The sequence below is a fragment of the Pseudorasbora parva genome, chromosome 19 (assembly GCF_024679245.1).
Source record: "Pseudorasbora parva isolate DD20220531a chromosome 19, ASM2467924v1, whole genome shotgun sequence".
Taxonomy (NCBI): Eukaryota; Metazoa; Chordata; class Actinopteri; order Cypriniformes; family Gobionidae; genus Pseudorasbora; species Pseudorasbora parva.
The window spans coordinates 19,083,484-19,109,877 of NC_090190.1; the positions used below are offsets into that span (position 1 = coordinate 19,083,484).

The 26,394-nt window shown below is 36.9% G+C and overlaps 2 protein-coding genes across 3 annotated transcripts in view; one reads left to right on the forward strand and one right to left on the reverse strand.

Moving 5' to 3' along the window:
• The window catches only part of ctdp1 (CTD (carboxy-terminal domain, RNA polymerase II, polypeptide A) phosphatase, subunit 1), a 140,447-nt gene extending 116,109 nt beyond the window's left edge, over positions 1–24,338 (reverse strand). The window contains exons 1-8 of the mRNA XM_067425771.1: positions 23,509–24,338; positions 18,921–19,004; positions 18,616–18,709; positions 16,381–16,509; positions 14,837–14,987; positions 13,746–13,836; positions 8,248–8,414; positions 2,498–3,442 (exon numbers count right to left, since the gene is read on the reverse strand). Coding sequence (XP_067281872.1) covers positions 2,498–3,442; positions 8,248–8,414; positions 13,746–13,836; positions 14,837–14,987; positions 16,381–16,509; positions 18,616–18,709; positions 18,921–19,004; positions 23,509–23,786 — 1,939 coding nt within the window. The 5' untranslated portion in view covers positions 23,787–24,338. The remainder of the gene's footprint in view (positions 1–2,497; positions 3,443–8,247; positions 8,415–13,745; positions 13,837–14,836; positions 14,988–16,380; positions 16,510–18,615; positions 18,710–18,920; positions 19,005–23,508) is intronic.
• adck5 (aarF domain containing kinase 5) overlaps positions 24,257–26,394 on the forward strand; it is a 30,507-nt gene continuing 28,369 nt past the window's right edge. Inside the window, exons 1-3 of one of the 2 annotated variants that reach the window (XM_067425772.1) lie at positions 24,257–24,357; positions 24,867–24,956; positions 25,434–25,649. In XM_067425772.1, coding sequence (XP_067281873.1) covers positions 25,626–25,649 — 24 coding nt within the window. In that variant the 5' untranslated portion in view covers positions 24,257–24,357; positions 24,867–24,956; positions 25,434–25,625. The remainder of the gene's footprint in view (positions 24,358–24,866; positions 24,957–25,433; positions 25,650–26,394) is intronic. The other variant, XM_067425773.1, reaches the window with a different exon arrangement.

A 26,394-nucleotide genomic window follows, 5' to 3' on the forward strand; every position in this document is an offset into this window, starting at 1 on the left:
TATTATAGTTTGCTGGCTTTGTCTCTTCTGTTGGAATTTTCCCACACGTAAATTCTGACCAATCGAAAAGCAGTTTAGGAAATGCGCCATGGCCAATGAGTGATGTGGATGTTGTCACGTGCCTGCGTTTTGGTTCGTTTCAACTGGTTCGGACCAAAGCAATCAGTGTGGTGTGAAAAGGAACCAAAAAAGCTGAAAAATGCAACAATGTATAATTGTTTGCCCTTGGTTCTGACCAAATGAACCGAACTAGAGATGTGAAAGCACCCTAAATGAGGCAGGTGTGAAAGCACCCTAAATGATGTCTCCTGGAACAGGTTCATTTTGGTGGAAATGGGGCTTATGTTTTTTTTTCATAAAGCCAAGTGCAAATTAGAATCAAAATCTTTTAAGTCTGGACTTTCCTGAATTATCGATAAAAATTTTTTTAACCATGTTTAAAATTTGCTCTGCTAATAATGACAGATATTAGGAAAAACTTGGCTTTCAGATATTCCAAGAGATGACAGGAAATTTAGGATAATTTCAAGTAATAATGGCTCGACTTCCCATGACACTTTGTAAACAAGTGATTGTTAACTATTGGCTACTTTAGCAGTTGTTATCAGCCAGCTTTGCATGTGATTACCATTTAAAAAAAATAAACAAACAAAATACCATCACAAGGGAGCACGGCTTGGGTCCCCGTTAATCTGTTTACACTTCAACCCCCAAATGTTCAAACCAAAACTAAACCCTTGCAACCGAGGGAGACAACCAACCCCCCCCCCCCCCTTTCCACTTCAAGCACTGAATATGAATATATTATATTTATGAATGTATATGAGCCAGAAATATAATGTCCCTTAACAGCCCCATAGCAGACAAATCGCTACCGCCGAGCAAAAGGAGCTAGTTCTGTCTCCATAAGCATGCAGCACGTGAACGGGGCACAGCAGGAATCGAATGCTTGAAGTGTTACAACCTGCGCTCTGTTTAGAACACTTTAGGCTCATCTAGGTGTCAGCCTTATCATATAGTCTTTCCCCCCTAAACTGCATAAAAGCACCACTAACAGAGAGCACTTGCATGTGCCCTACTTCCTTCCCACATGCTATAGTGCAAGTGCAGTGCAAATGAGAGCACATTCAGCTCGCTTGCATGAAGCATTTCAAAGGGAGGTCTCCTCAGCACTCTGGGAACCATGGACTGGTTCCAGACTGTAATTATGTACATTATAATAACTGTATAATAAATATGTATTACTAATTATTCTTTGTTGAATTAAATTAATTCAACAAAGGCAACATTTTAGTACATATTTTTGATGGTTCAACTGTTTACTTGACATGTCCGACCATTCATTAAATATAATTTACTTTATGTTGTTTGTGACTAATGTGCCCTACCATCACCATTCATATCCATGTAACCAATAAATAAATTACTATTTATTTATTTAATACTATTTATAGAACAAAACTGTTTACAAGAGAACAAATTTCTTCATTGATCCAGTCACTTAATTTCACTGTCAAAATGCACCAGATTTATGCATTTAAATTAAAAATATATAGTATTTTATTGTGGAGGGCATGGCCCCCGGACCCCCAAAAGATAAAAAAGTAGAAAGGAGAAATAATAAATTATGAACAATTTACTGCCATTGTGAGAATAACATGTAATCATGTAAATCAACAAAAAAAGTACCGTATTTTCCGGACTATAAGTCGCTCCGGAGTATAAGTCGCATCAGTCAAAAAATGCGTCATGACGCGGAAACAAACATATATAAGACGCACTGGACTATAAGTCGCAGAGCCGCGCGCATGCGAGCACCTGCTCGCGTGCACTCGCTCCTGCCCGCTTCACTGCATAACCCGAGCAGAAGAAAGAAAGTTTGAAGTGAGTGAGAAACTTGTAAGGGACTGGCGAAAAGCAGAGGTTACTTTAACTGTGATGAAGAAGAAAAAGAAATCTACTTGCGGACTGTAAGCAAGATGGCCAGAGCTGAAGGAACGAGTCCACAGACGCTTGAACTCTCTGCCGGGAGAGGCTCAGCCGCGCGAGACGAACGCTGTGAGACTCGTTCTCCGCTGCATATTTTACAACATGCTGTTTGTGTTTTGCAGAATAAGATTTTCTTTATGGGGGCATTTTGTTTGTGTTCAGTCTTTCTAAGTTGTTGTCTATAAGTAAATATTAGGCTACAGGAGCAGCATAGAGCGCATTCTCGCGGCTATATGTTTATTCTTGTCAGTCAGTATGAAATAAATTTGATATATAAGTCGCACCTGACTATAAGTCGCAGGACCAGCCAAACTATGAAAAAAAGTGCGACTTATAGTCCGGAAAATACGGTAACTGTCTGATTATTTCAAAGTATTTTCAAATGTAATATAATGTTTTATCTGATTATGTAATACAGATTACATGTAATGAGTTACTAAGCACTGCTGACTAGTCACTTTGGAAAATGTCCCTTTGTTTACTTGTATTATACACATGTTTGACTCACCTGCACGTGCAGCAATAAGATGGGTGGTGCGGTTTGGGTCTTTGGCATTGAGCACCAAGTTCTTGCCAAGCTTGGCACCCAGTGCCTTGGCGTGATACCACTCTCTTGTGCGCTCTATTGGGTAGTTGGTGGGATACAGGCCGCTGAAAATGATCGTAGTGCCCTCCAGCGTGCGGCTTTTCAGTTCAGGAACGATTTTCCGCATGTCCGGAGTCTCCGAACTCTCTTTCTTGAGGAAAGCGTCATAGCGCGAGTAATACTCACTGTGGATGCGGACCAAAACCTCCTCCAAGTAAATGAGGTGGTCGTCCTGGTCAATGTCTTCCTCCTCCTCATCATCCTCATCCTCCATACTATGATCTAAAGACCCCTCACCCATAGTGACACCTGATTGCTCGCTGTTTTGAGACTCTGTTTCAACTTCCTTCTTGTCGGAACAGCCGTTGCCTAAATCACAGAGACTCTCAGGATCTGCTTCTGGTACATCATCCCCTTCTGTCCTCAGTTTGTCCCCATCCCCATCACGCTCTTTGCTTTTACACTCCTTTTTAGTTTTTTGGGATTTCCCAGCGTCCACCCCCTGTCCTTCGCCATCACTGTCAGATAATCCTATTTTACCCTCGTTTTCGCTGTCGCTCGAAAGGTCAAAATCCAGATCATTGGCAGTGGCATCAGGAGCAGCGTTTGGGATGTCAGTCTCACCTGAGGTACATGTCACACCTGAGCTACCTTCCCCCTCCATTTTTGCATTACACTTGTCATCTCTGTTCTCACTCTCCCCTGCAGGGTGAGTCCTCTCATTGGCTGAAGCTCCCTGAGTGGTGGTGGCAGAGGTCAACTCCTCATGCCCAGTTTTTCTGTCCTTGCAGGATTTCCTGAGGCCGTTTCTCTGTTCCTCCTGTCCTGATGATTCCGAGTTCTCTGCAGGCTGCCCAGCTTGGCTACCTACAGCATCGTAACAGAAGTAATGTTTGGTAATTATGAATTGACATAGTTCTCTTTCAAACATTCTGACAAAAAAACTGACATTGTGTTAATGTTTTTTGTGAAATACCGTATATTGTGATATGAAAAAAAAGACTTGAATAGCTCTATTTGGAGAGAATTATTCATAATAGAATGATTGGGGGTGATTTTGTAGGTGAGTGAATCTGCGTAAAATATAATAAGCAAATTAGAAGCACAGATAAATACAATAGAACAAAGATACAAATAAAATAAATAGTGCTTTTAACAGTTATTTTAGCTTTATATAAAGTTGAATTGAAATTGCATGAATGTCATCAGCAATTTCAAAAACATATAAATAACTAATACTAGCCAAACAGAAGTATAACATTTTACTGCTCAAGCCCAGTAAGAAGCTAAAAAGAACTCTAGGTGCTAAGTTCCGTACTCGCATGCTTTATGAGCAGCAGCTTTATGTGCACACTTAACAACAACAACAACAAAACTTTAAGTGGTTAAATTAAATTGTATTATTTATTATCCAAAAGCAAGTGTTTTTATATTTTTTAATCATGAAAAAATATAACAATTTATTAAAAATGTAGCAAAAAAAATACATTAGGGGCCCTATGAAATCCAGTTTATTTTTTCTCAAAATCAATTAGATTTTTTATTAAATTCTGTGTTTTCTGTATAAATTTTCCTGGATTCCATTTTAATAGTTTAATTAAATTTTAAATTAACAAAAGCATGTCTAATTATTTGAATTCATACAAACAACTGAACTTATTATTATTATATATTTTTATTTACAATAATTGGGCCATATTCTTTTTTTTTCTTCTTTTTTCCCCAGAAATTCTGTGTAGTTCATTTTAATTGAGCTTTTAATCAGTGGTGGAGGAAGTACTGAATCTCAGTACTTAAAGGGGGGGTGAAACACTCGATCAGTCAATCTCATGTCAATCTTGAGTACCTATAGAGTAGTATTGCATCCTTCATATATCCAAAAAGTCTTTAGTTTTATTATATTTATAAAAGAAAGATAGGCTGTACCGAGTCTTTCCGGAAAAAAACAAGCGGATGGAAGCGCATCGTGTGGGCGGAGCTAAAGAATGACGAGCGCGAGAGCTTCTGAAAGCTGACATCGTACGCGTTGAAAAGAAAACGTTACCCTAATAAACCATGGCTATTAATCAGATTCCAGTAATACATAATATATGATCCAGAATCAGATCTGGAGGCTGAAATAAATTAAACAGGAGAAGCAGCAACATCAGGACATCCGTGGTATGTACTGTACTTAGTGGCCTCTGGCCTGTCAACATTTGCGTTTAATGCCCACACAAGGACATTCCGACCCGTTGACGTCAAGCGGACTCGTACTCGAAAAAAACTCCCCGAAACTTGTGAGAAACCGGAAGGAGTATTTTTGACACAGAAATACTCCATCAAACGTCCAACTTGGTTTTTGAAACTTTGTCCATGTTCAGGATGGGAATCCAAGTCTTTAACAGTGTAAAAAGCTCAGTATGCATGAAACAGCATTAGGAGACAAGAAATGGACGTCGGAAAGGCAAATCACGTGGTCTCTCCCATCCAGTCGCTCCGCTTCTGATATGCTCCCGGTGTGAGTTAGCACCGCGTGGAGGACGGAATAAAACCTTGTCGCAGCCGTAATGCGCCGCGGCCACACACGTGTTCAGTGTAAATGAGGGGTTAGTGCTGCACCAACCCGCTTTTATGAAATTATTTGGCCCGCCCCGCTCCACTGTATATATTTTTACAACCCGCCCCGCACTCGCGACCATTAAATAGACATACGGGGTCCGCGGGTTATGAGACAACCCGCGCATCACTAGTTCAGGGCTATCAGGGTTGTCATGTCAACAAATGCATGCGAGATGGCATCCCCTGTTGTAGGATGACAGCTTACAACAGTAGTTAAGGACATTATTTTTTCCCAACTGTAGTTACGCAGTGTTGCTTTAATATTAATTTATGCAATTGCAATGCCTTGATTTTTAGTAAAGTTACACAGTCATAGCATTAGCCATAAATGCAATGGTACTAAAAAATTGGCATAATTTATTTTGGTGTTTCGGCTTTCGGCCTTGGTTTCCTCTTTTTAGGTTTCTGCCAAGAACCAGCCACATTGGCCAGTGGACAAAAAAGATAATTTCCATCCCTGGCACACACTTTCATTGAAGGAACAGAAAAGCTCTCTGACTAATAAAATATCTTAAACTGTGTTCTGAAGATGAACGGAGGTCTTATGGGTGTGGAACGACATTAGGGTTAGTCATTAATAACATAAATTTCATTTTTGTGTGAACTAACCCTTTAAGTAAAGTAATAGTATTTGTAATTTGTTACATTCCACCACTGCTTTTAAAGGGGGGGTGAAATGCTGTTTCATGCATACTGAGCTTTTTACACCTTTAAAGACTTGGATTCCCATCCTAAACATAGACAAAGTTTCAAAAACTAATGTTGGACGTTTGATGGAGTATTTCTGTATTAAAAATACTCCTTCCGGTTTCTCACAAGTTTCGGCGAGTTTTTTTCGAGTATGGGTCTACTTGACGTTAAATAGAGCGGAAGGTCCTTGTATGGGCTGTACGGGCTCTTCTCCCGGAAGGGTGCGCGCGCGCGTGACTAGAGGGAGAGAGAGGAAATGCACGCTGTAAACAGTCTCTCAGGTGCAGATCCAGTCGTCCGTGAACACTTATGTCGCGCCGCGCTCCACTTTATTCCTATGGGTGACGTCGAGCGACTTAAATGCTTCAGCACAGCATTCCGGGAAGGCAGCGCTGCATTTGAACCGATTTGAACGCAGAAATGACGGGAAGCTTCAAGGCATCGCTTCAGTCGCGTCGCAAAGTGGATTTCCACGGTCACTGCTGTCACAGGACTTCACCAAATCATACCAAAGAAGTGTATTTTTGACAGAGCGGTCCTGCTTTGGAAGATGCCGGTGAGTAAATCAACTTCAAATGTCTCTGCTATTGGCTACCGTCGCATGAGTAAACATCAGTAAACGATACGATCGCGTGCTTCGTCATTCAAATGCGCTAACGGTTACTCCATTGTTGTTCTGTATAACGTTACACTATTCTGACTCTGACGTGCAAAACCGTTTTGCTTGCTACCTCTAAGGTCTAGTCACATACAATAATCCATAAACGGAATCATGTCCTCATAAACTGCACACAAAGGCCCCTAAATACAGTACATACCACAGAGACGGACATCCTGATGTTGCCATTTCTCCTGTTCAATTTATTTCAGCCTCAGATTTGATTGTGGATCATTATCTGTATTAGCTGAGATAGATGGGCTTCTCCACGCTTGAGGACGTCACCGCTTTGCGCGCTTGTCATTCTTTAGCTCCGCCCACACGATACGCCTCCAGGCGCTCGGTTTTTTCCGGAAAGACTCGGTACAGCCCATATTTCTTTTATAAATATGATAAAACTAAAGACTTTTCGGAGATATGAAGGATGCAATACTACTCTATAGGTACTCAAGATTGACATGAGATTGACTGAAACTGAGTGTTTCACCCCCCCTTTAATCAAATGAAAATGTAACAAAATTGGTAAACAAATTGCTGCACAACAGAGGTTTACTGTTAAAATTAACTGTATAAAATAAACATTTGTGAAATTAAATAAAAATGTGTGGCTTAGGTTGACTTTTTTTTTTTTTACATGGTTATATTTTACTGTATTGTTATCATTTTCGTTTGTTTAAATTTATTATCTTTTTTCAACTGCCCAAGCATACAGGCCTATAGAATGGTGCATAAAACAAATACATGGGGAAAAAAACTAAATAATAAATCAGCTCCATAGCAGATTCAAAATAAGGGCTTAGGTCATTTAAAGGGGTACTTCAGCGCTGGGAAGATGAATCTGTATTTAAACTGGGTCATCAATGTAGTAGAAATTTGAAATTATTTTTGAATTTGGTGCTTTTTAGACTGAGAAAAGTCAGAAAATGTATTTTTGTCTCATGGGGATGAAAGACTACAATTCCCAGAATGCTTCGCTGCCCTGTGAGGCCATTCCCAAAGTCACCAACTTGATTACAGTGACTGAGTTGGAGAAGACACTACAATTAAAAACTGAACGTGTCTGTTCAAAATAATGAGTGAGTCACCGCGCGAGAATCACAGCACTGAGCACTAACTGCAGGAGTTGCAGGAGTCCGGCCTTGACGCTTACACAGAGATTGTTCCCGATTCTCAACATCTTTGGATGATATTTTGCACTGTAGATGATGAGAACTTTAAAACCTTTCTATTTTTCTCTGAGAAACTCCTTTCTGATATTGCTCCACTATTTTTCGCCACAGCATTGGGGGAATTAGTGATCCTCTGCCCATCTCGACTTCTGAGAGACTCTGCCACTCTGAGAGGCTCTTTTTTATACCCAATCATGTTGCCAATTGATCTAATTCCTCCACCTGTTCCGTATTTGTACATTTAACTTTTCCGGCCTCTTATTGCGACCTGTCCCAACATTTTTGGAATGTGTAGCTCTCGTGAAATCCAAAAGCCAATATTTGGCATGGCATTTCAAAATGTTTCACTTTCAACATTTGATATCTTTAATTATAACTATATTCTATTGTGAATAAAATATAAGTTTTGAGATTTGTAAATGATTGCATTTCTTTTTTATTCACAATTTGTACAGTGTCCCAAATATTTTGGAATCGGGTTTGTATATAGAAAAGACATTTCCAGTTTGCTGAGCTTAAACGTTAATTAGAGTGACTGGGAAAATTAACATTACCTTTTTTAGACATCTGGGCCTCTCGTGAGCCCGGTGGGGCATTGATGTCACCTGTGCCCTGGAAGTAGATATATTTCTTCACTGTGATGAGGTTGGGGGCGAACTTCCACACATCCTCTCTATCGTCTATGATGCACACCATGGAGTCTCCACAGGGGAACAAATTTCTACAAAAAGGCACAGTTTTTATACTAACATTTTTATATGCTCATATTTAGCAGCTGGTGGTCGGTTATGACTAAATGAACAGCAACCAGACAGTGCCAGCCTGCCAAGACCAAAATGTCAATGACCATCATAACATAATACCAAAAATGGTGTGCCCAAAAACACTTTGGATAATTAAACAGTCTCAAGGTGATTTCTGGTGGATATATAAAGTCAGTTATTTTCAAGTTTACACAGGTGTCCACAGGTGTAGAGAATCACATTAACTTATGTTAATTAAGGTTTGACAAACACAAACTGCCACAACACACTGGAAAAGAGTGTTTATGAAGTCTGCCTTTCAAAAAAAATACATTGATATTTTTCAGACATTTTCTGTTGATATTTTTCTGGATTGATATTTTTCTGTTATTCAGACATTTTCAAGTGTATCTTGAGTATCCAAACAGGTTTGGGGCCTCTGGGTATACACTGTAATGAGTATAGATTTATTTGCAATTGTCTGGTGCATCTAAACAGCCCCCTAGAAACATCTTTTCAACAGCTTGAGTTTTGAAATGGCAAACAAAGTCATTCACACTAATAGAAGCATTGGGCTGCAGAGACTAAGCTTCTGTAGGTTTTATCGACCTAAAGAAAGTAATCTGTGCGTGGCTGAAGCCTTTGTATGAGACTGGCTGGTCTGTAAGACTGTTCTTCCTTCAAGGTCAGTATGAGAGCTCCATATGAAACCCACACATATTAAGAATCTGACACACAAAAAGTGAAGTGAACTGGATTTCCTCCAGCTTAGTTAATGCACAAAACAAGAAAAAAAAACAGACTGTGCCTGGAAGCCTTCAGATGTTTTGTGCTCAAATATTTAGCCTAATGATTAAAATGTCGAACATTTAGCTTCAAAGATTTCACCTCAAAGGAAATAACATGTACATGAGACAAATTCTTGACAGAAATAGGGTATATTTTCAAAAAGAAGAGAATGCCAAGAATACTCAAGAATGTCATGCTCAAAAAATATATAATTATTTTGAGTTCGATATAAAGAACATCATGTTGCATAAATGGCTACATTGAAATCCTTAATGTACTCAATGTTCTCTGATTTCTTGGTCAATCATGCAGGGATGAATGAATATAGATGTGGATGAAAAGCAGGGGTCTGCAAGACAGCACCTTATGCTTGTCTTAATGGATTTTTGAAAATTACCTTTAATGTAGTAACATAGCTCTAAGTGAATGAAAGCATCCTACAAAGTTTTAAATATAAAAGTGCAGCATACATAAAGTTATTGTTGCTCAAAAGTAAGAGTCAACTCTGAGCCAATTAAGCTAAATGTTTTTTTTTCTTTCCCAAATGAGTCGCAAACTGTTTTCGTTGCGACATCAAGTCGAAACATTACCATATTGCCTGTCCACATGCCACACAGACACCAGGGAAAACTTGAACAATGCAGCGGATACTGGACAGCATCATGTCGAGAAGACGCTGTACTCTACAATGTGTTTATATTGTGTAGGTCTCTGGCTAATCGGCTAACTTATGTTATTACGGTCTTACTGAAATACTACTGTAAGACCAATCACAACAGACTGGGCCATCTGACCAATCAGAGCAGAGCAGGCTCGTGAAAGGATGGATTTAAAGAGACTGATTCATCCATCGAGTCATTTGAGAATCATTGAACACTGTGGTAATGTGCAATGTATATATTATGAGAAAATGAAACCTTTGATGCATGTAAGCCTGTTTTTGACGTCTACAACTAAGTCAGGAAACTTTTAAATCGCATAGGGCACTTTAAGTTTAGTCTTAAAGGGATACCCTGGTGTTAAGACTTGTATGGCATAATATAACATAAATTATGTCCATGAAATCCCAGCTACGTTATTTAAAAAAAAAAATCTATTTCATATTTGGACAGTGGGCAGCACCCTTTTTTTTGTTTAACTCAAATCATTTTCGAATTGTGGTAAAAATAGCTTCATGAAACAGCAGCCGATTGCAGAGTGCAACCATTCTATGCCGTCGACATTGAACACAAACAAAATGGCACTGTCCATTGTCCAAATATACATTTGGATTTTTTAAATAACGCAGCTCTTTCATGGGTTTTCAACTACATATTTCAGTAAGAGACATAATTTACTTATATTGAGCTGTTCTGTGCACGTGCACTCGTGCAGAAAAACCTTTATTCACACTGCTAGAGTCCTGAGCCTTTTCACATTAGGATGACTAAGCTTTATATTTAATAAGAAAACCTCTTTGGATGCTTGGCTTTTATAATTTAACCTTTAAAAATGAATTCAAGCTGTAAAGAAAGAAAGACTTTATTTTAAGGTATCATTATTACAGTGTAATTATATATTTAAGTACTGAGTATGTGACTAAATGGCTACATTTTGCAATCTTTTTTCCTGCTTGTGCGACTGAATTTGGTTGGAGATCACACTGGTGTGACCACCGTGGTGCCTAACTGATAAGAGCTGCCATTTCTGTTACATATGAGAAACATCGAACGGCAAACTAAACGAAAGCGGAACGTAAGCATGCATAGGAACACTTATTTGACTTTTTTTCCAGCATATCAATTCAAACGCTTCACTGTTAAATTTCCAATAAACAAACATGTACTATTATTAGCAAAAATATTATTAGTATTAATATTATATAGAATATAATATATTATAATATTATATTACAATATTATTAACAAAATGAAAAACAACAGTAATTTTATGATTAAATTAACTGATGATTTAATTTACCAATACCACCAAATCAGGTGCTGGTGCCACAATCTGTAGAACTGCTCTCAAATGTTAGTCTGGAGCCCTGGAGTAGCATTAACTAACTACATGTACTTTACTATAGTATTGGGTTCGGGATAGATTAGGTTTTGGTGCAGTGTTAGTTGCACGTAATTATGCATAATTTATTGTTATTACTCTAGTAACTACATTTTACATGAGTACTAAGGACAATGATTTGCTTCTCAAAAAACATTTATTGTTATCAATGTTGAAAACAGTTCTCATTAATATTTTTGTGAAAACTGATACATTTTCCATGATCCTTTGATGAATGGAAAGTCCAAAAAACTGCATTTAAAAAAAATAAAAAATAATAATAATAATTATATAAAATATTATATCTTTTGTAAAATTACAAATTGTAACCTATAATAATAACAATATTATTATTATTATTATTATTATTATTAATTCATTACATTTATATAGCGATTTTCTAGGTACTCTAAGCGCTTTTACATATAGAAGGGGGGAAATCTCAACCACCACCAATTTTTCATTCTTTACTGTCATTGTTGAACAATTTAAAGCTACACAGTGTAACTTTTTTTGTTTATTCTTAGCTAAAAACACTTAGTTCTTTCAAAAATATATGTGCTCATTAATGTATATTTACTTCTTTCAAGTAATAAAGTATTCTCGTAAGTTTATAATATGCCATTGAAAATACATACGGGTGAGGGGTTCGAATACTGGTCACCATGTTGCCCCTCCATCTTGAAAGTACATTAGCCAAATAGGGACATACCCATAAATTCAAGCTTCGCCTTTCGCGTTTTAACACTCGATGGCACCGTGTCGAATGTGAAGAGGCGGATTGCCATGTTAATCTTGGACTAAATCGGCCACCGTAGGAGTTAAAACAAAATCAGAATTGAGAGGAACAGAAACTATTATTGACTGGATGGTCATATACCTTTTCACCGCTAGAAGGGGGAAAATATTAGCCTAGCTCTGCCCTCCTACATACTTCCGCTCAATTTTCATTTTCCTTTAGTACTACGTCTGGGACTGCTGTGTAGTCTTAGGCTTTCTCCGAACAAATTTTTACCGTTCCAATCAGCGAACAGAGGGAGTGGCTGAGAACCATGAGGTTGATGTCGTGCGCTAGTTTGAGATGTAGTTCAGTAATGGCGGCGGAGAAAGATGCAAAATAAACCATTCATTCCGTTGTGGCACCGCTGCCAAATATCCAGAAGTTAAAGCCGGAGCAATAACAGTCTTTGCTGGGGTTTGTTGGTGGCCATGATGTTGTGGCCCTCCAACAGGGTAAATTCGGGAAAAGTTTGATTTTCCAGATCGCTTCGTTAGTGATGAAGGAGTCGGCTGAAGCTATTCGGACGGTAACTGTTTCTTGTGGGGTCGGAAGGTATTGCCATCATTTAAGTTACAGGGGCTAGTCAGTTATTTTATTGCCGTCCGTCCCTCACCACCCGCGTAAAAATCCCCGGCCGAGTTACCTACTGCTTTTGACAAACACAAGGTCGTGTAAATGTAACAGCTGTCCGAATCCACATCTCTGAGTTTTCAACAATATATCACTTCAAAATTCACTGTTTGTAATCATTTTTGACCACTGCAGAACACCATACGGTTGCTTTGCTGTTATTAGGATGCATTTCTAAACTTGTATTTCCTTAAAATGCTGGCAAGTATTTAGAAGAGCAATATATTTCATCACCGCTCAAATTAAAATAAAAGCACTTAAACATTTGAATTGGTCCGTTATTTATAGCAGCATTTACTATCATACCAAGCATATGACATTTTATTTACAGCATACAATGATGTTACGGACCACGTGAGCGCCGCGTTCCAGAAACACAAAACTCTCCTCTCAACCATGGCATGAATAAATCAAAATTCGAATGCACGAGTTTTAGGTTTTATCCTATAGTTTTATTACTGAGGTGGCATGCACATGCGCACTTTTATTTTGTCGAATTTCCATGAGTGAAACAGGCGAAGGGCACATGACATACGTCACGACCAAACGTTAGCGATTGGTTATGGCAGATCCAGAGTGGCTCAGGGCAGATCCAATAGTTTTAAACCTCAACAGGGTGCCCGCCTTCGCGGAAATAAACCCTTGTCAATGGAGAGTGGCCAGACTCTATGTACAAATGAAATATACGAGAGTCTGGTAAAACCAGGCTAGGAAAATATCACACAGTGTAGCTTTAATGCATACTTGCTGAATAAATGTTTGGTAACACTTTATTTTATGGTGACTTGGTTACACGTTACAACACGTACTTACTATCGTAATGAAAAAGTAAAATTATAAATTACAAGAAACTAACCCTAAAATCAAACCCTAACCCTATGGTAAGTACATGTTAATTAATATTGCTCAGTACTGATTTGAGTACAAAGTAACTACATCACCTTAAAACAAAGCATGACCAAAGGTTTTAATTTCTTTCAAAAGACAATATGCTGCGTCAAATCAAGAAAGACAATGGAAACTAAACTACTACAGAACAATAAATGAGTGAAGACTAAATGAGCCTCACCTGAGGTTGCCAGTCTTAGAGAAAGGGTCGATGCATTCATCTCTAGACATGATCCGATGAGAGAAGAGTTTCTTTTCAGGGTCTAAAAAACCTTTTTTTAAAGAGAAATCATGGTATAAGTGAGAGAAAGAAAGAGAAAAACAGCAATTTCTTTTAAAGATAAAGTGTAAATTACAGCTGGAAGCAGAGCTATAAACACTGTGGTTTCGCTCAGACCGCATTGAGGCTATTTACAGCTGTAATAAAAAGAAAAACAGGAAAAATAAAATGAATCAATGCTTTTATGTGTTCAAAGGTGCAGCGCTGACAAGCTTTCAATCTCCTGTGTGCACTTCCTACATAAATCAAAACTTTAAATCAGAAAAGTTGAGATACTTCCTTTATTGTCTTATCTACTTGCTTCTGTCCAAAACCAGACTACCGACTAAGAACTGATGCCGAGATGCCAAACACTTGGTAAAATGAGATCTCTTTAGGTCCTGAAACAGAGAAACCTGGGGATCTACTGTGCCAAATATATCCTGCAAAATCCTACCTTAACTGAAAAAGGACTGTACACTTTCCAAGCATACCAACTACACATCCCATAACAAAATCTCTGAGCCAAATCAAATAGTTAATGTGCCAGACATAAAGATTGCCATTATAGAGTATAGGGGTGTTTAGCAGATGCTTTTATCCAAAGGCAGTTAGCGGATGACATTCAATGCTGGGACAGCCCTTGCAGATTACACTTTTTTCATAGTCAGTTTTTGCACTTTATCACAAAACATAGCAAACAATGTACTTCTGCTCAAACTGAAAACACTGAGAATATGAATAAATGCTGCCACCTGGTGTCAAAAAGAAGTGGCAATACAATCTCACATAAACACAGAGTTGTTTTGCATGTTTACCATCCACCAGGTGAAAAACGAAAAGCCTTGATCACAAAGAAAAATAACATTGCACCTCTACTCCACAAGCTGCATGAATTGAAGTATCATGTTTGTAGCATAAATGGAGCAGGACAAGTTACACATCCAAGTTTAATAGGTTAGGGGTTTCTTTGCACTGAGCCATACAGTGTCTGTCACATCAAGGTAATGTACCTGCAATGGTGTGAGCGTATAAACGGCTGCCAAAGGTGAAGACGTGCAGCTCATAAAGTTTGGCGATCTTTTCTAGAAAGTCTTTGCAGTGAGGTCGCAGTCGTGTATGAAGCATGGGCTCCCCTCGTCCTAGCTGGAAATGAAAGATTCCCTGGGAGAAAATAAACAAACATTGCAAAAGAAACAATATCAACACCATTAGAAAACCATACAATCCTGTTCAAAAGTTAGGGGTCTGTAAGATAAATGTTTTAAATGTCTCTTTTGCTCACCAAGGCTGCATTAATTTGGTCAAAAATACAGTAAAACACTAAATATCATAAAATATGAACACAATTTAAAAGTACTGCTGTCTATTTTAAAATATTTTAAAATATACTTTATTCCTGTCTTGGCAAAGCTGAATTTTTATCAGCCCATTGTAAATAATTATCCTACAGAAACCTAAATTCTTTTATGAAAGAACAGTATTGCATCTGCTTTAGAGTGAAAAGCGAGAATATTATTTATATATATATATATATATATATATATATATATATATATATATATATATATATATATATATATATATCTCCGTGGGACTTTTGTCTATACTGCTGCATTTCAATCCTGTCCAGCTCTAGCAGGGGCATTTAGGAACATTAATTTCAAAGGAAATGTTCTGGAAATATGCTTTAAAAGCAGCAAGCAGACACATTTTCTGAAAGCAGACATAATGCAGTCTTTGAGGAAACCATTTGGGCCTTTGATAGCTCAGTTAATGGTCTAGTAATAGTTTATTATAAAGATCTGAAATAGATTTTTAGTTTGAGCTGATCTACTGAGTGAATGCACACGCAGAATGAAAGCATGACGCCTACGAGGAGAATGAATCGACAAAGGAAGATAGAAAAGAAAAGGAGCATGATGCAGTCATTAAGAAGAAATCAATCAATGACCGGCTGCATTTAGGTTCTTCACAGCAACGCTTCTAGTTACAAGCACAATCGCTTTAGTTCACAGAAGCATGCAAATAAGATCACTAAAAAGTCAAAGAAAACCATACAGCTATCCATTTTTTGTTTTATTGTTGTTGTTAGACTCAAACAAAATGAAGGTACTGTGGATAAATCTGATGAAGCCACAAAATAAATCAATGGATGAACCAAAAGACAGCCTATGATACTATATATTTATAATTTTATCAAAGATTTATTCAAAGAAATGCTGTGCTTTTTGCTGAATTCTGAAGAGAGAAAAAAATCACGGTTGAATGTAAAATGAAAAGCATGGTTGTGTTTCAAAATATGAAGCAGCACGTGATTTCCAATTTAATAATAAGAAATGTTTCTTGAGCACCATGTCAGCATATCAGAATGATTTCTGAAGGATCATGTGACACTGAAGACTGGAGTAATGATGCTGAATTCAGCTTTAATATCACAGGAGTAAATAAAATTTAGCTATATTTAAATAGAAAATAATTATTTTAAATTGTGATAATCACAACTTTTTTTTTCAAACAACTGAATGCTAATTGTAGTGTGATCTTTTACTGTTACCTTGTTGGACATGCGTTGGCAGTGCTGTTCAGTGGTGTGGATCAGCGTTTGGTCCAGATCCACCATCAGCACTAGCTTCCTGTTCCTGTGAAGTCTTTGCTGGTCCTCTCGGCCAAGCTGCTCCGCTTGCTGCTCACAGAGACACAAGGACAAAAAAAAAAGAGTTTGTACACTGGACACTAATGGTGCAAAGTAAAGTTTCTGTTCACAAACTGTTTTATGCACAATCCCATATTAAAGCCCCACTGAAATGTATTTGACCTCATAAGCCATCATAACAACACCAAGCTTTCTGTTTTTACATACACACATCATTGACTAAAATACAGCAACAATCAGCATGAACTTGAGAAAAAAAAAAAATTATTAGATTATAATGCGCTCACTTTTAATGCTTCAAAGTAGAGCTGCACATTTCTGGATAAATTGAGATTTTTTGGTGTTGTTCGAAATGGAGATCATGAATCTCACAATTATGAAAAGACAATAAAACAAAATAGCCTGTAATTTCAAAGTAGTTCTGACTAAATGTTTATTGCTGAAAATATTCAAAAGTAATTCAAAATTAATTTGAATTACTTGACATGAATTACATGAATTTTGACTCACTCGTTAAGACGAGTTTCATTACTGTATGAATCATCATTATTGAATAAATCTCTTGAATTAATGATTCAATGACAAATACATTTTTAACGATCCCTTGTCATCATCTACTGGTGTAATGATGTAATTGATACAATATTTATTTGACACAAAGTTACTTTCAAATGGTGATTTTTGATTGCTACTGTGGACATCCGTGTATACATATAGATAGATAGATAGATAGATAGATAGATAGATAGATAGATAGATAGATAGATAGATAGATAGATTATTGGAGGAGCATTCACGTATTTTATCCAGGATGTCGGACCATTCGAGAAACTCTCAGGTAATTGTTACTTATAATTAAATATTAGGCCTACTTTAATGTTTGAAACAGATATTATCAGATTAACATATTCTCTTTTCATATAGGATAAACAAATTATCTCTCGGTCTCTCTCGCGAGGTTTCGCTACGCTTTTGTCATATACGGCACCTCATAGCGAGAACTCCCGAACAAGGGCGGCAAGAACAAAATTACGTCATTTTGATCTCGCAGCCCTGGGAGCGAGAACTTTTTTCTCTGTTCTTGCGGAGTATGTTGCAGCCTTAAAGACTACATGTTGTAGCGAAAATGACGCAATTTTGTTCTTGCAGCCCTGGTTTGGGAGTTCTCGCAGCTTGTTCTCGACAAATCGTCTGAGCAGAAATTTTTTCTTGCGGATATCCGAGAACTTTTGTGTGATAGGTCAACACAATGTGGGCGTGGTTAATGCGGAGAAACGGAGATGATCGGCACCTGCTTTTCTCGTGAAGTATAGAATGTACTGACTAGAACGAACTTTGTTCTTGTTCTTGCCACCTCGAGAAAACGAACTAATTTCTTTGTTCTTGCAGAGTATGTTCCAAGCTTAAAGGCAGCGTTGTGTGCATGAAGGCACCTCACAAAACTAATTTCAGACAGACTTCTAAGGCAGTGTAATGGTTTAATGGTCTAGAGCAAAATAGAGAGAGCTTTGGTAAGAACTAAACATATTTAATTACTACATTAGTAATATCTTGCTAGAAATGACATCAGAAGTGGAACATATTGGTAAAAAAAACATACATTTATTCACAAACTGACCAGCAAACGCAACTTTCGGATGTCATTTTTCCCCCCAGCTCAACTTTCACAGAATGGAAAGCACAGGATTGTGGGATATCAAAGGCAGCGAAGGATACATGTATGCTGCCTTCAAAAATCGATCAGATGAAGCTATCTCAGGAGACAGGAAGTGAAGCTAACATTAGACACGGACGTGCCTCGGTGCCTTCCTGCCTTGAAATGTGTCCTCCGAAGGCAGCATTTTGCCAGTTTCGGACGCAACCAAAATTACAGGCAGGTGAGTGTTTTTTTTCTAGGGTTGGAGCTAAACTCTGCAAGAGATTGGCCCTTCTGGATCAATGTTCCCCACCCCTGTTATAGATATAACTCACAACTTTAAATTAAGAGGTTTTATATTTCAAGTTGATTTGGTACATGGCTTATAATAAAGTACTTATTTATTTTAAAAAATACTTCTGGATTCTACCATCGATCTGCATTCTATACAATCCTTTCAGAATCTCCATCCTCACAAGTGGCAAACTGTAGGCACTCACCTCTGAGCTGACCATCAGCTCAGGAACACTGTGAACCATGGAGACGGTCGCTGTAGAGAAGGGCACCTGCTGCTTTCCGTTCTTGCTCTGTAGTCTGGAAGGTAGAAAAAAATGTAAGTGCATCTTCAGGACCATCTTGTTACTTAAGCACACAACCAGAAATATCTCTGAGAGCTGAGACAAGATAAAAACAGGAAAAGACAATAATAGCTTTTTCTGAATGTCCCCCGACAGAATTTTCACTTTTTTAAGGAAAGAGGAGAGAAAACGGAGACTAACAGAGCACAAACAAAATGTAGACTCACTGAGTTAAGTCCTGGCCGCATTCTGCACACAAGCCCTTCATTACAGTGGGATGCCTGCATTCTTCCACTTTTACTATTACACCCCTGTCAAAAAGAAAAATGTGTAAAATAAACAGTATAGGTACAATAATCAAATGCACTTTATACACATACATTAAACTTGGTAACCAGTTAAAAATAACTTGGGGAACAGTAATCTAGAATACTCATTACGGTTAGATGTCACTCAATGGACTGGGAAATGTGTGAAAAGCTTTGAAATGTGTCAAATTCCAGTGAAAACTGCTGTTTTTTTATAAACAAGCTCATTTTCAGTTGGGAAAAAATTGACCAATTTCTAATGCACATTGAACACACAGCATTTTACCCTCTACTGTTAAGGACAGCAAAAAAGCCATCAAAAATGACATTGATTCTCATTAAATAAGCTGGGTCGAAGGACTCGTTCCATTAAAAATAAAAAAATAAAAAAATAGCCACAATTTACATCACACCCCATGAACAATCAGTTGCTACTGCTAGTTGATTATGGGGGTAATATTGTTGCATTATTCCAAACAAATATATTGTTATCCACAAATAAATGTAATTCACAAAAAATAAATACTTTCACAAATCAATAGAATGAGATCCACAAATATATGTGGGAGTTTCACAAAAGTAAATTAGATTCACAAATAAATACAATGATATTTGTGAGTAACAAAAAAAATCCACACATGTCAAAAACACACAACTCTGCCTTGCATAAGTTGCATTCATTTGTGAATCACTTCCTGTGCATTTGTTGATGGCTTCCTCTGCATTGATACTGAGAGGATTCTCATTCACGGTAAATGAATTGGTTATTTTCTATAGAAATGCACGTGATTGGCTACAACACTCAACACTGTAAAATCATATGTTGTACTCTCGTGACCCAAATGAAGATTCTCTTCTTTATCTCTCCTCAGAATAAAATGCTACTGTAAAGACTTGGCGACGTCAATGCACATATTGTGTTAATATATGCCAGACATTGCTGCAAATAGCCCATAGTGAAAAGGAAATAGCCCATAATGAAAATTGTCTATCCTGCTATATCCTATTTAAAAATATTGACAGGATAGTTGTTTGGAACAATTGAGAGCTTGGCTCTGGTCAGCAGGCCGTTATCTAATTATATAGCTATATAGAGTTGGATATATAGAGAGAGTTATAGATATATATAGAGTTATATAGATATATAGATTTATATAGATCAGTGGTCGTAACAGTTTTTCAGCGGCACTGGCCAAAACGTGATTGGTTGGAGCGAAAACGTGCTACGATTGGTCAGCACGATATGGCCGTGATCTAATTGGCTTAAGTAGACGGTGGGTGGAGTCTACGTATATGTGGATTATTTTGAGTCTAGACGCTAGAAATGTTTCAAAAACCACGTGCTGTGCTGCGATCCACAAATGTGCAAGACGAGATCCACAAATGCAGAGGAAGCCATCAACAAATGCACAGGAAGCAATTCACAAATGAATGCAACTTATGCAAGGCAGAGTTGTGTGTTTTTGACATGTGTGGATTTTTTTGTTACTCACAAATATCATTGTATTTATTTGTGAATCTAATTTACTTTTGTGAAACTCCCGCAAATATTTGTGGATCTCATTCTATTGATTTGTGAAATTATTTATTTTTTGTGAATCGCTTTACATTTATTTGTGGATAACAATATATTTGTTTGGAATAATGCAACAATATTACCCCCATAGTTGATCATTATGGAAGACCGACCCTGCAGAAATTAAAAATAAATAAATGAATGAATAAATGAATAAGTAATTAAATTAATTAATAAATAAATATATGCATATGTAAATGAATAAACAGATAAATAAATGTGAAAATAAATAACAGACTAAATGACTTGATACAATAAATATGATAAATTTTTTATCTAATTTTTTTTTAATTATCTTTCCCATAATTTATTATCTTCTGCTTTTATAAAAAATATATTTGTAACTTTTATTTATTTGTTAATTATTTTTTATATTTATTTTAATATTTATTTATTTATTTATTTATTTATTTATTTATTTATTTATTTATTTATTTATTTATTTATGCATGCATTCATTTATTTATTCCCACATGTATTTATTTTTACATTTATTGATCAAATGATTCATTTATTTATTTTTACTTTGTGGTGTGTAACATGGAAACAAGGAGGGCATCCTTGTGTAGCTTCAGCGCATCACTGGTTGAGAACTCACGCATAGAATTGATAGAGCAAAAGAGGAGAGTCAAAAACAATGCATCAAATTACTGTTGTTAAAATTAGATGTGCTAATCGATGTTTTAGGAGGGCTATATTCCAGTATGACTGTGGAAGTACAGACTGAAATGTTACAGCAATAATTGATAGAAAACTGCATAATATGTCCAGCATATTATGGTACTAAGGTGGGACGACCATTATACTTTCTTCTAGGCATGTGCCGATATCAATTTTTTCATGTTGCGATTGATTGCTGATCTTTTATCACGGTATAAAAGATCTTGAAAAGGTGGTTGAGAGAGACCCAAATATGCGACCATATTTGAGGTTAAGTTTGTAAGATGGGCCTGTGCAATATCCGTAATTCATTCAACTTCTTTTTTAGACTTGGTGTAATATAGATGAATTGTAAATTATGAGTAATATTACTTCTTTCTTTTTCTTTCTTTTTTTCTAATTAACTTGTCGCTGTTTTGTTGTGTATTCTGATATTGCTTGTTGTATTATTGTGTCTGTCTTTGTCTGATTGAGTTATATATAGTTTCTTCTTTCTTTTTTCTTTTATGAATAACATCTACCTGCCAGGGGGTCTGGAGATGGAAATTAGCCTAAGGCTATAATCTGGCATATTTACATTTGTTTTAATGTTCCTTAATATGCATTGTTCCCCCTTTCTTAAATAAATAAATAAATAAAATAAATAAATAATAAGTATACGATATTATCACGATATTGAAATAAGTTGCAAAAAAAAAGTGTTGCCATAGCATAACAGCTTTAAGAACTATTTTTGTAATAACAAAAATAACTGAATGTTTAAATACAATAATGCACCAAAAATATATAAAGCTCTGGAAAAAAAAATTAAAAGACCACTTAACATTGAGAAATCATTGAGAAATCAATGTTAAGTGGTCTCTTCATTTTTTCCAGAGCTGTAAAAGTGCAATTTTCAAACAGATTAAAGTGCAAAAGAATTAGGCCTAAGAAGGCCTATTCTTAAGAATTAGGAATTTCTGCAGGTTTGGTCCTCCATATATTAAAGGCAGTACTGGAAAAGAAAGATTCTCATGAAATCTTTTTAAACTGTGTATGTTGAATTTTTGGTTTATAATATTGTGGTTTTAGATAACATTATGTTTTACATCCCCAATTCTCTCGCATTTCCATAAAGAACTGGTGATAATTTTCCTGTTTTTAATACTTAAGCATAAAAAAACTTGATTCACCCATAAACTAAAAATTGTGTTATTTTTACTCAGCCTCAAGTTGTTCCAAACTTGTATGAATTTCTTTCTTCTGCTGAATATATAAGACGATTTTGAAGAATGTGTGGACTACCATCCTATTGACATTCATCAATAGGGAAAAAACAATATGGAAAAGACAATGAGTCCATCAACGGTCTTTATTATGAAAATTACAGAATTTTCATTTTTGTACGACCTATCCCTTTAATCCCTTTAATCATTTAGATGTGTATTTTTTTGTTCTGTTTTGGATGTTTTTTCTATTTAGGTATTTATTTAAATAGTAGTTATGTTTCACTGCTATCTGGATTTGTTGGAATTGTATTAAGTTTTGTGTTTGTTTAGGCATGTATTTTACTCCATGATATGAATTTCACTCCAGCAGCAATACTTAAAACAAAATTCGCAAGACACCATTTGAATCTAATAGACATTAACTAATATAACTAATATTTCAATATGAGGAAGTCTTTACTCACACAGCTTAATTTCTGCAACAAACCTGCTGGTGAGCATGTAAAATTAGAGTATCATCATGTGGAAAGACGATTTTACACTTTTCCACTACTAGACTTGGCTGAATTATTCCGCATCCATGCGTTCAACAACACACCCACTCCATAACTACGCCCTTTAAATTTGTGTCAGCCAATCTTTCTGCAGCAAAGGAGAACGCACAAGATGATTGACAGGCAGAGAGCGTTTCTGATTGGCTAAAAAGGGCGGGCCGCTCCCCCAACTCTTGTTTTGCTGTTTCAGAGCTTATCTATCAGAGCTTATCGCTCAAGAACACAGTTCAGTGCGCTGTCAGGTAATACGAACTTTCGTGGGTGATATTAAACAGTCGCTTCCAACAACTTGTTTAATGACATGTCATTCAACTTGTTTATACTAGAAGCGTGGAAGTTTCGCTGCTGCTGTCACGAGCCCAGCGTGAGCGCCAGTGCGCGTGCCATTTAGCTTAGCGCGAGCACGCTCAGCTAACGAGCAAAGGCAGCAAATAAAAAACGTAAAGTGAGATATCAATTGTTAAATCGTGCTGTGTGATGGCCAATAGAGCCATAAGAGCGTGACTTACCCGGGCACGATTACTTGCCCGCGTTGACAACACAGTTCCCGCACAACTCCAGCGCGGTCCGACTTCAGCTTCCTCTCCGGGGCTCTCGACTCGCTTTCGGTGGGTAACGTTATAGGCGCACACACCGCTATGACAGAGTCAACGTTCACCATTTCTCCGGGTTTCACCTTCCACTCGAGCAGCCGCATGGGACGCGCTCCTGCAGGGCACCGTATCTCCGTCACCTGCACCGTGGGGCCCTCTGCTGCCGCACCGCTGGAGTCTACAGACTCCTCCATCAGAGCTGTGCACTTCAGCCAGACACACGCGGAGGACCGCACCAAGCGCTTAATGAGAATTAATAAAACGAGTAAAAATCTCTCAAATAACCCAGAGATGTGCAGGAAAATAAAGCGATGAATATGAGTTGTTATACAGGACAGACTGAAGCGCAGGTTCACTCTTCCCGCCCGTAAACAGGAAACACAAGGCTGCAGCACGAGCGAGACTTCTTCCACTTCCGGGAGACTTTAATATCACTTCATTTAAAACTACGTTAATATTAGAGTATAATTTGTATTCTATAATAAATATAATAATACAAAGTATGTACGTATAATAATATCGCCTAAAAATATAAACTATATATTTTTTAAAACCTTGCATTAAATGTTTATAGATAGTCATATCAAACTGGTGGTTCAGAGAAAATATGACTTGAGCATTTGTACCAAACTGTATTTATGTATCCCCTCCCCTTTTGATACAGGCAACCCCCCTGCTTTGTGATGTAATCTGATGAAATATCATGATCATACCATCTGTCAAGGGATTAAGCAGCGCGTCATTGCAACGTCCAAACATTTTCGGGTATATTTTCACTTCTGTTTTTACTTGGGTTGAATTTCAAAGCTGGATTTACATCATTACAAAATAATTTATTCGACATATATTTGAAGAGGAATGCTACTGTTGTATCTTTTCATGTATGCATTTAGCAAACCTTTTTATCCAAAGCGGTTTGCTGTGGTTAAGGTGTACTTTTAATCAGTATAAATGTGGCCATTTTGCACAGTTTGGTTCTTACTCTAAATAGCAATATTTTGGAGGGAATTACTTCAAAGTAAAGAAACTGCTGTAGATTAATCTCTGCAATTAATGTGTGTGTGTGTGTGTGTATATATATATATATATATATATATATATATATATATATATATATATATATATATATATATATATATATATATATATATATATATATATATATATATATAACCCGTTTCCGCCGCTAAATAAAAAGGAGTAATTGCAACTTTTTATATCAGATAAAAAGTTGAGATTAACTTGTATCTCTCCCCCCCTCTCTTGCCTCTCAGTGGTTTGGTCCACCACGCACCTCGTAGGAGCTCACCTACAAGTCCGATGGGAAAGAAAGAACAAAGTTCTTCAGGATTTGTGTTACTCCAGTAAGTTTGTCAAGGTTATTTTATTCACAAAACATCGGGTGAAGTGATTTTATTTCTCTGTAATACAGATGATGCTGGTTTATTAAAAAATATTTGCTCATATTTTAACAACTAAGTAATTGCGTTGTGTTGTTGCTGGTCAGATAAAATGACAGAGAAACGGACATAAGATATATATATATATATATATATATATATATATATATATATATATATATATATATATATATATATATATATATATAATTTATTTTTTATTTCGAAAAATGCCACACATAAGTAAAGTTACAAATTTGGCTATATTATTTTCTGTCCCCATCAAAAATTGCTCTTGAGATACTGTTAACTGTTTGATACAATTTACGCCCATTTTCACGTACACATTTTTTTTCTTCTGTGTGTTAACATTTTCATGATTTCGTTGTTTATGAAATTTATTTAAGTTTTATTTTTTCAAAAACAATAATATTTATGAAGGGGAGCACAAGGTCGGAAGGTCGCGTCAGACCACTGTCATGTGACTGATGATGTCACAGCAGGATCTTTCACAACTATCCAATCAAACTACACGCGTGCGTGATCTTGAAGCGCGAGGAATTGTCCACACGAGCGAAGTAGACCGAGGCAAGCCACTCATGCTATCATCATCAGCTCCACCGGACCGGACACATGGCGGCAGAGTCATTCAGATCGGTAAGTGCAGTATCGGTCGTTTTAACCGCTCAATTCAGCTTTTGGTCAATCGATCAGGAAGTTGCTCGTGCTCTAATATCCTAATCATGATGCAGATGCTCTATGAAAGGTCACTGTATTTCGAATTCACTATTCATTAGAGACATTTAAATGGAAAATATATTCCATGTCATACAGTCTGGAAGTGCAGGTCTGATCATGAATCAGAGCAGTCAAGGCCAGAGGAAATGTCAAAGCATGTCTTGTACTTTATCACCGTAAAAGCCTTAAATCCCAAACTAAAGACTGTGATTGTTGTATCCAAGTCTGAGATTAGAAAAATACATGAAAGGCTGTTTGTCCTGCATTCTGACACTTGACAACACCCTTGCAAAACATAACAATGGTAGCCATAGTTTAAATAGCATAGTTACTAACTGTTAATGTTTAGTATTGTAACACTCCTTACAGTGCAAACAAAAAAAGACCGTTCAGGAGCTTCATTGTGTTGAATTAATTTTTTGATGACAGTGGGGACTAATAGCAAGTTTTACAATGTTAACAATAGCTATATTACAGTGCTTTTCAACCAGGGACGGGCTCATAGGGGGTCTCAAGATGACTAAATGATTTAAGGTGCAGTGTGTAAATTTTAGATGCATCTAGCGGTGAGGTTGTGAATTGTAACCGCCCCCCATTCGCCCCTCCCTTTCAAAGATTATAGAGAAGCTACAGTGGCTGACACAGGACAAATATGTCAGCGTCT